Source organism: Convolutriloba macropyga, chromosome 9 (assembly GCF_964194025.1).
Source record: "Convolutriloba macropyga chromosome 9, txConMacr16.3, whole genome shotgun sequence".
NCBI lineage: Eukaryota > Metazoa > Xenacoelomorpha > Acoela > Convolutidae > Convolutriloba > Convolutriloba macropyga.
Window position 1 is genome coordinate 44,479,167 of NC_134476.1, and position 15,609 is coordinate 44,494,775.

The 15,609-nt window shown below is 31.6% G+C and overlaps 2 protein-coding genes across 3 annotated transcripts in view; one reads left to right on the forward strand and one right to left on the reverse strand.

Annotated features, from left to right (window-relative positions):
* The window catches only part of LOC142345398 (receptor-type tyrosine-protein phosphatase epsilon-like), a 28,718-nt gene extending 13,182 nt beyond the window's left edge, over positions 1-15,536 (reverse strand). The window contains exons 1-4 of one of the 2 annotated variants that reach the window (XM_075397444.1): positions 14,222-15,536; positions 11,692-11,883; positions 10,851-11,060; positions 10,383-10,578 (exon numbers count right to left, since the gene is read on the reverse strand). In XM_075397444.1, the coding sequence (XP_075253559.1) occupies positions 10,383-10,578; positions 10,851-11,060; positions 11,692-11,883; positions 14,222-15,403 (1,780 nt within the window). In that variant the 5' untranslated portion in view covers positions 15,404-15,536. The remainder of the gene's footprint in view (positions 1-10,382; positions 10,579-10,850; positions 11,061-11,691; positions 11,884-14,221) is intronic. The other variant, XM_075397445.1, reaches the window with a different exon arrangement.
* LOC142345399 (uncharacterized) overlaps positions 1-15,609 on the forward strand; it is a 144,118-nt gene that overhangs the window by 78,088 nt on the left and 50,421 nt on the right. The window lies entirely within an intron of this gene.

Below are 15,609 nucleotides of genomic sequence, written 5' to 3' on the forward strand. Positions count from 1 at the left end.
ATCTATTGATGTATAAGTTATTAACTAGTACTGATGATGAATATGAGAGTGGTTTTGTTAGAAATATAGATAATAGAGATAGTCAACTTAAAGGTGACCATATTGCTGCAGAACGAGGTCATATGTATATGATGATTAAGATGAGAGATCTGTTTGGTTTTATAAATGATTTAGAAAAGATTATATATGGTTTAGGATTTAAACTATTATTAAAAAGAAACAATAATGATAGAGCTCTATATAGAGTTAATGCTAATCCTGGTGCAGTTGCTAATGATGGTAATATAGAAATTAGAGATATATCATGGTGTGTGCCTAGTATTGATCCTAGTAATGATAATAGAATTATTGTGCAGAAAGGATTAAATAAAAAGAATAATGTAGACTTTGGTTATTATGAAAGGAAAACATTTTATAAGAATGTGCCCAATGCTACTAACTTCTTGTTTGATCTAGGTATGGAAAGTGGTATGGAAAGACCACAATATATTATAGTTGGTTTTGAAAATAATAATGTTAATGAGCAAACTCATGATGCAAGTACATTTGATGCAATGAATGTTACTGAATGTTATTGTAAGATTGGTAGTGAGTTTTATCCTGAGGATAGAATGAATATTAATTATGGAACCAATAATTATAATGAGGCTTTTAAAGAGATTATTAGCTTTAATAAAGATTATAATGGGCTACCACATAATATAAAACCATATATAAATCATAGAACATTCAAAAGTAATTATAGAATATATATATTCGATACTAGATATCAAAGGGATCATATAGGTCCACAACCAATACAACTTAATTTTAAATTTAGTGCTGCAGTTGCAGATGTTATATGTCATGCATTAGTATTAACTAGAAAGGTTATTAGTGTGAATAGTGATGGTAATAAGATGGTAGACATAATATCATAGATATAATTTAAGTCTTAATTATAATTATAATTTTAGATATAACTCTAGCGATAATTTCAATTTTAGATGTAACTCTAGCGATAATTATTATTTTAGATATAACTCTAGCGATAATTATAATTATAGTATAATATAGTTATTGTTATAATTATATACTTATACTTATTTATAACCATATACTTATACTTATATTTATAGCTAGTCAGCTCTAATTGTTACTCTTGTTACTCTTGTTAACACCCAACTATTTCTTATTAGTATTAACAAAACCTTTAGCATAAATAATGTCTAATTTCTTTTTATTCTCTAGAGCCAAGCCTCCAGCTTCAAGCTTAATCTTGGACTTAGGTCTAACCTTGGGCTTGGGGTTGGGTTTAATAACAACAAAAGGATTATACTTTTTAACTTCCATTATTTTTTATATATAGAAATGAGTCTTTTAAATAAGTTCAAAACCAATTCATATTGTGTTGGTGGCAGACATTATAGTGGCACAAATAACATAAGAGGAGTTATCGGGGAACCCGCTTCACGGATCTCAGCCAAAGGAACTAAGATGTTAAAAGGTAATTGTGTTAAGTGTAATAGAAATAAATCAATGACAGTATCTGATGCAACAATAGAAGCAGAGGGATTGAAAGATTTCTTTAAAAGTGTTGGTAGAGCTACAGTTAATTTTGGAAAGAAAGTTGCTAATAATCCAATAAGAGCATTAGAGATTGCAAGTAAAATAGGAACTGCAGCGGCATCTAGAAACCCTAGAGCTGCTTTATCAGCCACACCTGATTTAATTAAATTTGCAACTACTGGTGAAGGTATAAAGGTAGTACAAAAAGGAAGAGGTTTATACTTAGGTACAAAGAAAAGATAATTATTTGATTATGATTATATTTATGTTTATGTTTATGATTACGATTATCGGTAAATATTTATACTAATATTATTATTACTAAGGACATTGTTATTACTAAACACTAATAACTTTAGTTTAAAAAAACACTTAATTTATTTTTCTTGTTCTTCTTATAATCCTCATATACCTTGACTAATTCATTATATTCATCATTATCTATTTTATTATCATTCATTGATTTAGTATATAGTTTATTAAATTTATCACTAAACTGTTTAGCTAGAATATACATTTGTGAATATTTTACAATTTTATTTCTTATTTTAGTATTAATTGTTTTTGATAATGAACCACAAACTGTTGCTGTAGCAAAGGCTGTGGGTATAGAATAAGGTAATCCTATACCTGTTAATGCAACTGATGTTGTTGTTGCTGTTGTTGCAATTGATGATAATAGTATTTCTGTTATCTCAGCTACGTTAATATAATTTTTATATCTACTTAACTTCCTATTATAATTATTAGTTTCAGTTTCATAATAATTTCTAATATCTTTTATAATGTTAATATTATTATTAAATTTATTATTGGCTAGGATTTTGTCATTGATGTATTGTTCATTGACAGTTGACAAGTTGGGATATAATAAGTTCTCACTCGGTGCTGTTGGATTGCTCATGGACGTCGTCATAGCTTCGCTTATTTTCATTAGTAAAAAAACTTTCTATTTCTTTAGTTATATCTTCTTGTTTAAATGCATAATGCATCTCAAGTCTGTCTTGCTCTTTATTATCAAGTAACTTACTTCGTAAAAGTATAGAAATTATATATTGTACTATAACACCTCTAAGAGATTTATTGTATTCTTTCATTTCCCTTAGACCATTGGTAAACATATCATCTAAATGTATGTTAGTAATATTTTGATTAAACTGATTATTATCAATCTCTTGTTTTAATTGATTATATTTAGAGATAGTATCAGCAGCAACTTTATTACAAAAGTTAACAACATTTGTGACTTCATTTGCCGATTTAATGAATTCTTTAATTAAATTTTCATTAACTTGTATTTCATTTAGCTGTAATATTTTAGTTGTAACTTTATCAAATTCACCTTTTCTTAGTTCAGTTATGTTTCTACTTAAAATATCAATTTTATTAGAAGAGGATATTAAGTTATTGTCACAATACTCTTTATTAACCACATCCTTTTCATCTATTGGAGGATGAACATTTATAATTTTATAGGTATCCTTCATATCAATATTATCATTATCTTCTAGGAATAATCCACGAGCCTTACTTAGTGTTAAGTTGTTTGTTGATGTTGATTTATGTTTAGCTTGATTGAATCTATTTCTTGTCATTATTTATATTAAGAAATATCTATATTTAATGATTCTAAAACTTTATTATTAGATTCAAAGTCAAACTCGGATTTTAATAATTCCTGTTCGTAATATTTACCTTCTATTATCTCTCCATTAATATCTTCTATCTTATATGTTGGTGGTTGTGTTTTTAGAACTTCATTAACTTTAAACAATTCTCTATTCCAATTAGAAGTGTATCCCTTAGAGAAGATATTGCGTTTATCTGCATTTCTAACATAATCACCAACTTTAAGTTTTGGCTTAATATTCTTAAAATTAAAAGTGTATTTAACCTTATCAGGATTATTAGAAGCATCAACAGGTGTCATATTAATTGTTGAATGGATGTTATTGTTATATGTTATGACTGCATCATTTAATATATTTACCCAATTACCATCACCATTGATGAACATTGGTTTATTTATTATGTGTAATAATGTTCTATTGAATCTCTCTATGAATACAGCCTTTAAATCACTATAAGTAGAATATAGTTCTGTTTCATGTTCTTTAAGTAAAGATTTAAATGTTTTATTGTAAAACTCACTACCTCTATCTACCCATAACTTTTCTGGTTTTCGACTTTCAGAGCCACCTTGTGGATTTTCGCCTAATATTAATTTAAAGCCATTAGTTATAGATAAACCAGATTTATTCTTTAATGGAATAGCCCATGCATATTTCGTGAATATATCTATAACTGTTAATATAAACTTATAATTATTATTGTATTTACTTAAAGATGACTTATCAATTAAATCAGCTGACCATGTTTCATCTTTATATAATGGTATTATTCTTTCTCGTCTAAACTTTGTTATTTGGGGGTTGAATACTTCTTTAGCTAGGAGTTGTTGTTGTTGTTGTTTATCCATCATTATGCGTGTAGTCAGGTTTACCCTTTATTTACCATAGTTAAAAACAAAATTATCTAGTTGTTCTTGATTAATAATATTCATAGATAATAGTTGCTTAGATATATCTAGCATTTCATCATATAATCCGTCATGACCAGCTTTTGTTTCTAGTATTAATAATTCTAGTCTTTCTACTAAACTATTTGGGTTGCCATTTAATCCTCTGCCAAATATGTCATCTCTTACTTCCATTATACGTTTTATTGTTCTATATCTAGCGCTTTTCTTATCCCCTTTTCCTAAATCATATCTAATATCCTTTAAAAACCTTTTAATTTTGTTTTCATCTTCTTCGATGTCATCGTTATATGTTACATTTGGGTTAGTGAGAAATTCAATAAATCCTTCTGAGAATTCGTATATATTATCCCTAACTAAAAATGCACCCTGCTCTAGGGTTATATCAACACCATTCATTTTGTATCTTCTGGTAGGCAAATCTACAAGATTTAATTTTAATTGAGGATTAGTTTGAGTACCCATTTTATGAAGATTCTTGGCTATCTTTGTATCAACAAAAACTGGTGCTATTTCTTGAGTTTCCTCTGTGGTCCCCTTTAACGTTTCATTAATCTTAGAAGTGTTTTCATTGATCCGTGAAGCGGTTTCACCCATCTGGGAACCAGCTTCCTGGATCCGTGAAGCGGTTTCACCCATCTGAGAAGCGGTTTCTCCTATCTGAAAACCAGCTTGTTCGATCATCTTAGTTTGTTTATCTAACTCTTGATTTTGCCAATCTATTGCTCTTAATGTTTGTTCATTATGAGCTAGCCATGTTTCATTGTTTGCATTTATTGTTTTAGTTAAAGGATCAAATAACTCTTCTATTTCACCATAATATTCTTGTTGTTTTAATTTATCTTCTAATCTATTCTTTCTGTTTTGTTTTTCTAGATTATTTAATTCTATGAGTGTTTCTAGTTTAGTCATTTTTATAAAAATAATTATCACAATGCATTACATAATCTAATAGCGGCTTCAATAAACTTTCTATCATCATTAATTGTTAATTCTTTAATAAAATTATTATAATTAGTTATAGCTTTACTTCAATCTGGGAACCAGCTACGCTGATTGGTGAATTTGCAAACGAGCTTCGCTCGTGGTTAACCAAACAACTCCGTTGAACCACTTCGTTGATATTATATTTCTTTGCATGTTCTAAGAATCTTTCTTTTGTATGATGAAACCTATATCTATGGAGATATATGCACAACCTACAATAGAAATGTTTAAATCTATACTGAGAGATGTGCTTATTTACTTTACACATTCTGCATACTAAATATTGATTAGGATCATTATGATGCTTACTCAAATGATCATGTCTCTCTCTATAAGTTATGATTTCATTACATATATAACATTGGAATGGTTTACTCTGACAATCGTCGCAACACCAACACCATGCCTTATTTTTACATTTATCACATTTGATGCTAATCATTTTTATAGTATTGAAAAGATATATAAATAATATTATTTCAAAATTTGGTATATAAAAATGAATCAACAAGATTATACCGGTTACATTCATTCCACTAGTGAGCAAGTCCAATCTGTAAGTGAGCGAGCTCAATCTCATGGACAAGTCCAATTTGGGGGTGGACAAACTCAATCTAGTGATAGTAGTACAGCTATCCAAATGTTAAAAAACAAAAACAAACCAAGGGAAGATCTACGAAGCAGTTTCACTGATAAGGAAAGACAAAAAAGGGAAGCAGAAAAAGGTTTAGAAGCAATCAGAAGGTTTAATCAGGTAAATGAAGAAGTAAAAGAGTTGCATGATAAACAGGTTGCTAAAACAAAACAAAGGAGTGAGGATATGAAAAATCTAATGCTTGAGGCTGAGGCTAAATATCATCCAGATTTAGATCTGCGAAGCAGTTTCACTGATCTGCGAAACAGTTTGGTAAACCACGAACAAAGTTCGTTCATTGATCAATCTAAAGATTCAGATAGAGATTCAGATAGAGATTCATCTGATGATTTTGTCTATGTCCAAAAGCCTAAAACAAATAAGTTTAAATCCGCGAAGCGGTTTCACCGATGTGAAGAATGTAATGAAGAGTTAACTCAAAAGAATTATAATAGACACATTCAATCACTTAAACATAAAAAGAATTCACGATTATACAATAGAAATAAAATTATTGAGAGTGCTAATGAGGATGGAATAAAACTTACTAATGAAGATATAGAGCAAAAGATAAATGAACAGTATACACGAAGTGGTTACACCAATTCTGAACTAGGGGGAATAAAGTATTGTGATAGTTGTGACATGTATCTAGATAATAATACTGCTTATAATAATCATGTGACAACGTTAAAACATAAGAATAATGTAAGACTAAATGATGGAGAGATAATAAAGAATGGAGATAAGTTTGATTGTATAACATGCAAGACTAGTCTAAGTCAATATAGTGTGGAACAACATTTTAAAACAAAGATGCATCTGAATAATGTTGCGGGAATAACTAAAGATAATGATCTACGAAGTAGCTTTGCTAATAATGATAGAGACAGTTCAGGTTATTGTGGTATATGTAATACTAGATATGGTAATAAAAATGAACACAATGAATCAGATCATCATAAAGAAAAGGTTAAACAGAAAAAGCTTACTGATGGAAGGTGGAGAGAGAAAGTAAATGAATTAGGATTAGATCATAACATGAAGCATAATCAAATAATAATAACGAGTAGTGATCATGAAGATCCTAAATTCTTGAACATACTAGAGTCATTGCATAATATACATCCATATATTAAGTTTAACACCTTTGATGTAGTTAAGTATACTAAACCTACAGATGATCTACGAAGTAGCTTTACTAATCAAATAGAAGAAAACGAATTCACATTTAGACTAATGACTAGACAATTTAACGGTCCTAATGATTTGGATATGTTGAATAGTGAACTAGAGACTAGAATGCAAGAACAAGAGATGAATCAATCTGGATGGAGTATGCAAAGATTTATCAAAAGAACTATGTATATACACAGGTTTTATCCCACTGGTGGATGTACTACTGAGTTACCATTCACATGTAGATATATACTTAATATAAAGAATACTGATAACAAATGTTTATTATGGTGTTTAATTGCCTATCTACATCCTGCTAAAGACAATCAATATAGAGTTAGTAATTATAATAAACCAGAATATATTAATGAGATAAAATTACCAAATGGGATTACACCTCCATATGATTATTATCACTTAAAGAAAATACAAGAACTAAATAAAGATAAAGTATTATTTAATGTATTCAATCTAAATAAAAATAAAACTATTAATCCTGTATTAATTAATCATAATGATTCTAAAGGATGTAATATATTATATTGGGATAATCATTACTTCCTATGTAAAGATGTATCATTCTTATTAAGAAAATCAACTAAACATAAATGTTATCCATGTCTAAAATGTTGTGTATCATTTAGAACAGAAGATGCATTAAATAAACATTTAGAGAGGTGTAATAATACTGGAAGAAGAACATTCCATAAAGATGAATATCTAAAGTTTGATAAGTTCCATTATAAAAACAGAGTACCATTTGCTATGTATTACGATTTTGAATGTATAATAAAAGATGGGAAACACTTACCTATTGCTTGTGGATTATATTTAAGAAGTGACTATCCTGATATTTTAGAAGATAAGTATGAATGTTATTGTGGAGAAAAAGTAGTTGATTGGTTTGTAGAAAGAGTAGATTATTATAATAAATTATTTAAAGATATATTTATCATGAATATTCCAATGAAAGAAGATACTATTACTCCGTTATATAGTAGATGTTATTATTGTAATGAGGAAATGGGTGAAGACGTTGTTAGAGATCATGATCATCTAAATGGTAAATTTAGAGGATATGCTCACAATAAATGTAACCTCCAAGCTAAGAATAATTTTGTACCAATGTATGCATTTAATTCTTCTAATTATGATAATCACCTATTTATAACTAAACTAGCAAAGAAGACCAGAGTTAAAGTATTAACTAAAACTGATGAGAATTATATTAGTATTGATATGGGTTATGCTAAAGCATTAGATATGTATAGGTTCTTCCATCCACTTAGCTTAGATGCCATAAGTAAGACATTGAGTAATGAAGAATGTATAACATTAAATAAATGTGGGTTAGAAAGACGTAAAGGTATATTCCCATATGAATGGTTTGATAGTATAGATAAACTACATGAAACAGCACTACCACCTAAAGAAGCATTCTATTCTAAGTTGAAACAATGTGATATTACAGATAAAGAATATAAGCAAGCAATTGATTGTTGGAACGAAACTAAATGTGAGACAATAAAGGATTATATGATGTTATATCTTAAAACAGATGTATTGTTATCAGTTGATGTATTTGAGAAATTTAGAGCTATGTGTTTAGAATTTTATGAAATAGATCCATGTTACACATATTCTACTCCTGGGTTAACCTGGTTGTGTGGATTGAAATATACTATTGTTTGGCTTAAGTATTACAAAGAAAATACAGTTAATATTTATGATACAATACAACACGGCATAAGAGGTGGATTAGCTTCAGTATTAGGTAATTGTCATGTAAAATGTAAAAATAAAGAAATAGATCCTGAGTATACAGGGACAGAGAATTATTTAAAGTATTTAGACTTCAACTCATTGTATGCTTCTGCTATGGTACAACCTTTACCTACTGGTGAGATCAGAGTATGTGAAGATCTGGCATACACAAAATCTAGCTCTAATACTGGATACATCTATACAATTGATATAAAGTATAATGATGAGTTGAGACAGAAAACAAAGAAATATCCATTCTTTCCTGAAAAGACAAAAGCAAACATTGATCAGTTTACAAATTATCAAAATGAAAATAAAAAGAAAGGATATAAACCTAATGAGAAGTTAATGCTCAAGTTAACAGATAAAGAAAACTATGTAATTGATGGAGAGATGTTAGATTGGTATTTAGATCATGGTTTAAGATTAGAAGATATTACAATTAAGCAAAAGTTAGAATATAGTAAGAGTGAATGGTTAAAACCTTATATAGAGTTCAATATTCAGAAAAGAAAAGAAGCTAGAGCTAAAGGTGATAAATTTGGAGATGTATTTTTTAAACTAATGAATAATGCCTTCTATGGAAAAACAATAGAAAATGTATATAATAGACAAGATGTAGAGTTAGTTAATGATGTAGATAGATATGTAAAATTAGTAGAAAATATAAGTTTTAAATATGCTGTAGAGTTTGATGATGATCTAGTAGCTGTACATAAAACAAGGGGTAATGTTAAATTAGATAAGTTTAATTATATTGGATTTGTTATATTAGAAAAAGCTAAACTATTCATGTATAAAGCCATATATGATTACTTTGATAAAGAATTAGATTGTAGTTATCATTACACAGATACTGATAGTATATTTATAAACATAAATGTTCCATTGGATAGTACTATAGAAAAAGAAATGAATAAGATAAAAGGTATATTGCATAATAATGAATTAGGTAAGATGAAAGATGAAATACCTAATGATACTATTATGGAAGCTTGTTTCCTTAAAGCTAAAGCATATTGTTACAATACTGTTAAACGAGAAGAAGAGAAAAAGTTAAAAGGAATAACTAAGGCTACTATTAGAAACCAAATTAATTTAGAAGATTATACTAATGCTATATATGAAGGTAAAAGTAAATATGTAACTAATTATACTATTGATAGCAAAAGGCATAATTTAGAAACAAAAGAACAATATAAAATAGCTATAGATCCATTTGATGATAAAGGTATTAAAGATAGTAATGGTGAGTTTAGGTTCTATGAATGAAATAGATTCTTCAAATGAATTAGGTTATATTAATGAATTAGATTTTTTTATAATATTTAGAGAGAATATATACATATATAAATTTATTTTCTTATTTTTTGTTTTTAGAGTAAAATAGCAAGAATTTTTAAATTTATGAAAATATTAGTAAAATTAGCTTAATTTTAAGAAATTTAAAAAATTAGTAAATTTGAGCATATGCCGCAATGGCTCGATGAGCCGGAGGCCACCATATACACATTACTAAATTGATGGTCAGTATTCCCACTAAAAACTAAAGTCTTTAAAGATTCTGTATAAACGAGTCATTTGTAGTTCTTTGTCCAATTTCTATTTGCCATTTTCTATTTTGACATTTTCTGAATTTTGAATTTCTATTTTGACATTTTCTATACAATTTCTCACTTAGGATTCATCAAGTTTGCAAGTTTCGGTTGAACTAGAGTTGAAAGAATGTACCTGCACTGCAGTGCACAACAATTGGTGCTGTCTCTTCTGAATATGGATGGAGTGATCTCACTCGATACAGGAAACTCAGAAATGTCTGTGGATCACTCGGGCACCCGAAATCTGGCCACTCTGTGTACTGGAACTGCTCCACCATTCTCACTCTCTGGTCTCTCCGAGTACAATTTTGATCTGGACAGCTTGCGTCCTATAAAAACTATTGTCAATTGTTTCATGCTGGCGTCAAAAGCTATCCCGTTGAAATACTCGTGGCGGTGACAGATGCGTTCCGCCACAATTTAAGCAAAACACAATGATATATGTGAATAACTTGTGTTGGGAGCGGGGGGGCGAAGATGTTCTCGGGACTATTAGTTTTTTAGATGATCGATCTGTCGAATTTGCCGACTCTAGCTGGCCGACTCTGCTGGACGTAACCTGGCTTGAAGGGAGAGATGAGAAATGGGATGATTTAATTACGTAATGATGAGAAGAGGGGGTTGATGTGAAGTGAGTGAGTGCCCTGTATACTTTGAAGCGTCTCTTAATGTAGTGTTCCTCCCTCTCTTCCTTGTAACCCTCTACTGTCACCTGGCCATAGTCCCACACCATGTTCTCCTCTGGCCAGTACTGGTTACACTTGATAGTGTCTCCCTCCATCACCTCTGTCAGCATCACTATCAGTCCCACCTAAACACAATCCAAGTGTCTTTGGCCAGCAATTACCCGGAAAAGGTCCATAAGTGACCCTTGCCCTAATCGGAGGCCTCCTTCACGAAGGTGTTCTCAGGACTGTTAGTTTTTTGGATGATTGTTTTAATCGGAGGCCTCCTTCACGAAAAAAAAGTAAAGTGGAGGTGGGAAATCTAATTGATAAAAGGACACGAGCATCTCTCAGGATAGAAAATTGGACGTAAAAATGTATAGGATTTCGGAGTATCAGTGAGGACTGATGGTAAACAGATTGTATAAATTGATCAATATAATATGAAAAAACATTTCTGTTAAGGAACGCTTTCAAAGTTGCAAAATAACGCATAATTAGTACCCAGGTCGAGGTTTTCGTTTGTCCTCGTTCATGACGCAGACCATTTTTGAACGCACACAGGGGGTACGGTGCGTTAAAAAAACACACGGCCGAGGATTCTCGTTTAACGAGCAGCATAAACGAGCACGTACTTAAGGTCGCGCAGCGTTCATAGTGTTTTGAAAGGAAACAGCAAATTCTAAATATATCGTGAGTAAAGAGCTTATTTAAAAAGTGAACTGATAAAATTTAACTTGTGACGAGAAAGGTATAGAATAGTATGATAGTTTTTACCTCGTACTCCCAGACCATCCTCCAGAACTGGTTAAATGTGTTGGGCGTTGGGCCCTGGGTGGCAATGTAGGTGAAGTTACTGCTGGTACCACTCCTAGAGCACCCAGCAATGAAGTTGGCATTTATGTAGTCACTCCCGTTGTAGCTTCTGTTAAAAAGCATTCGGTAATTTGTCACGTTGTTGAGATCTATCTAAACAACAAAACAAATTCCCAGATGGAGTTTGGTTGTACTTTTCTCCTCCTAGCCCTAAGCGCAATAAAAATGAATCAGTGTTACATCCCGGTAATTGCTGCACCCTCCAGAAAGAAATTGAAGCGTAAAAGACGGACATGGAAACTCGCAGCAAAGTGACAACTGTAGCAGGAAAGTCAGTCTGGAAAAGCTGGCAATTTCATAATACGGGGGGTAAAGCTCCGTTGAACAGTGATATTAGCAATGAGCTAAAAATTCTACATCTCAATTAACCAGTGAATGATCTTTCACAAAATTGGTTTTCTTTCATGCCAGGTTAACCAAAAGTACGCTAATAATTTATTCATGTTCTGAGATACCTAACAGCTTAAATCCCCGTTGACGTTAGAATGCAATCAATTGCCGTAGTCCGAGTAAGTCGTAAACATACAGTGAGAATCTTACTCCCCTCATCAATTTAATTGCTTCTGGAATAATGTAAAATGGTACGTCATCTCCATTATGCTGTGATACGATCACAGCTTTGAATTAAACGAAATCATGTGTGAAACTTATCGCTGTGTATGAGGTGTTGAGAAGTGTTGTCTCGAAGTGCTCTGCCAAAAATAAATTGGATGAGGTCAAGGACTTTTCTCTCCCCTTAAATGTTGACAATTACAGTGCTCTAAATTCTAGTTCTTCCAATGTTCCCCTGGGTTATATTTTCTTCCAATGCATTCTCTAATATTTTTACCTCTAAAAACGGAACCACTTATTTTGATTTCTAACATTGTACTAAATTTGTATATAACATTTTAAACTTGAAATATTTAACCCCTGGGTTATATTTTCAATTTACTTGTTTGAAAAAATAATGAGTCTTCTAGTTTTTTTACTATGAAATAATTTGCAGGTCATGTTGAACTCTTTTCTAGTTTAAGGGATGTACAAGATTGCAAATCTTAGTAAAAAAGCACGCCGATCTTAGTTACTGCAGCGTTTGTAAAACTCTTTTAACATCTGCTTAATCCGTTAATCTAAAACCTATGAAATAAATCATAGGCAGTTTGTATTTTAAGGTTCTAGCTTGTCCAAGGGTGCTATTTCACAATTAGTTGAAGACTTACAGTATACGCACGAGTGGTTTGAAAGTGGAACCACTATTGTTATTAAAAGCTTTTAGTTCAAAAGCACATCAGATCGATTTGAGAAATCCCAATACCTCTGGATATTTCAGAAATGCTCCGAATGTGTCCGGGTCTTTCACTGCAGGCATAAGTCAATTTGCAAACCTAGAGGTTTTCCTCCAAAAAAGCACTATTACTTTTTAACCCCTATGATCATCATGATTTTTTTATGAAATAGTTTCAAGGCCTCCAATGGTTCTTGTCTAATTTATGTACCTTAAAAGTAAAAATTTATTTCAAAAACTTTCAGTTCCTGCAAATTATATAAGAGATATGTACACCTGGTTATTTTTAGAAAAAATGGATAGAGCTAAACAAAGGTACTCTGTATAATGTGGTTAATCCGATGAGATAAGTATACATTTTCCGGAAGCTCCAGTAATGTTTTTTAGATATTTATTACTCACACACCTAAATTTTAGTGCATCTTTTCTCAATATTTTAGTAATTCAGCAATGCAAAATGAAAATTGATAGAAGAGATGCGGAAGTGTATGATATATGATAAAAACATTGAAAAGTCGAGAGATCTTTGTAATAAAATCTGATACTTTACTAGCTGGTAGTCACTGAGATGAGTGTTTCTAAATTACAAAGTGCAATTTCTTCAGAAAACGCGTATATTGCTAATAACTTCTCCTTCGAGGGTAATTAGGTGAGAAAAAGTTATAATAACAAAACAACTTATCATTTTAAAAGCAAGCAACCTTTCATGGTGGTGGGGGGGGGGGGGGGTAAACTACTTTACTAGACCAATCTTTTAATTGATGTACGGAGCACAAAACTAGTCTGGATGTATAATGGGAACGACCCCGTTTTGTTACTTGCCGAAGGACTCAAATTCTTTGATATCCCCAGATTATTCATTGTTAAAAGTACACAGCTTAGTCCAAACATTACATTCCATATTATTTCATTTTATAAATTGCTTTTGTCCAGTTTTGAATTATTTTCCCTTTCAATTATTCGTGTCGAAGGCCAGAAAGCTTATCAATTGGATTTTGCCTTCTTAAGTTCACCTCGTCTGTCTGTAGGCAGTGTTAAATGAACAAGAAGGAAAAGGGCGTGCTCGACATTAGCAAAACAATTTGGTAATGTTGAAGAAATTATACCTTGCATACATATAGGTTCGAATGGGGCTATCCAAAAAAAAACAATGATTGAGAGTACCTGTAGTTCTGACCAAACTGATATCTTGGGTAGAATGACTCTCGTGTGCTCATATGGAAGAACACCTTTTTCAAGGTTGCTGTATCGGTTCTGAGGTATCACAATCTGGTCATAACTGGTCACAGTGGGATAAAAAGGGAAACCATTGTCAGGTTCTAGCATCTCAAAATCTGACCGAATTGAATCATCCTGTTTTAACACCTGCAGCCAACGATGAAACTGAACGAGTCGGATGGGCTGCCTGTATAATCTAAGCGTGTCTAGGTCACTAAATTTGAGCACAATATCAAAAGCACCATCATTGAGACCGCTTGATTTGTGACGCGCACAGATGAAAATCAGACCAAAAAGTAAAAACATGATGAGCAAGCCAAGTGAGCACCATTGTAAGATTGCAATATGTATTTTGTTGTCCAGTCGTTTCTTTGAGGTTTGGTCCGTGAGCTGGCTCAATGGTTTCTCCGAAGGTGAACTGTAGTTGTATAATGGGCAGAACAAACCATTTGGATACCGTTTTCGATATTGCTCGTTGAAATCTCTTATTTTTTCTATGTTTTTCACACTTAGAGAATCAACTGCACCTTCAGCATATGGGGTAAAAACTACCTCATAGTTACTCTCCCTGACATCGGGTTCTGCAGGCGTTTTCAACAAAGTTGTTCCGTATGGACGAAAGGATATCTCGTTAATATACTTTAGCAAACGTGAAGAAGTGATGTTATCGAAATCTTGTTGTTTTAAATGAAATGTATGCTGTTCAAATTGACAGTTGATTGGGTTTGCACTTATATTTATGCCGTGAACTTGCGTGGTTGCATCCTCAGAATGGTCCTGAGATATTAATCGCCAATCCTTTGTCATAATGTAAAGTCCTAGAACTTGATCTGTGATTGTGCTGGAACTTTTCACTATGATTTCATTTCTATCCCAACTTACGTAAAACTGAGGAAGAGCTACAGAAAAATTCATATGAGTGAGTATTGCCTTGTAATAACAATTTGTATCATTGTGCAATTGGTAATAGCTCAAGGACAACAGTTCGTGTTTACTTTTGCCACAGTTTCGCGTAACGTTCACTTCGAAAGGCGAGTGATTCGTTTTGCATCCCAAACTGAGCTGACAGTTGGAACCAACAGAAAGTGATAATAGCAAATAGAGTTTGAGAGAGAAACAAGCGTTCATCTTTTCAAAATGAATAAGATATGTTCAGTTAGTGTCAGACTAGATCACGTGACAAAACGTGTCTTGCAGTTTGTCAATTGGCGATAGTTCGAGATGTATAGCATTGTTAATTTAAAGCTTTCATCAGTCTTGACTTCTTGCCCCGCAAAAAGCACAAGTCAACTATCTACCAGCTTAGACTCAACCGATTTTCAATACTTACCCTC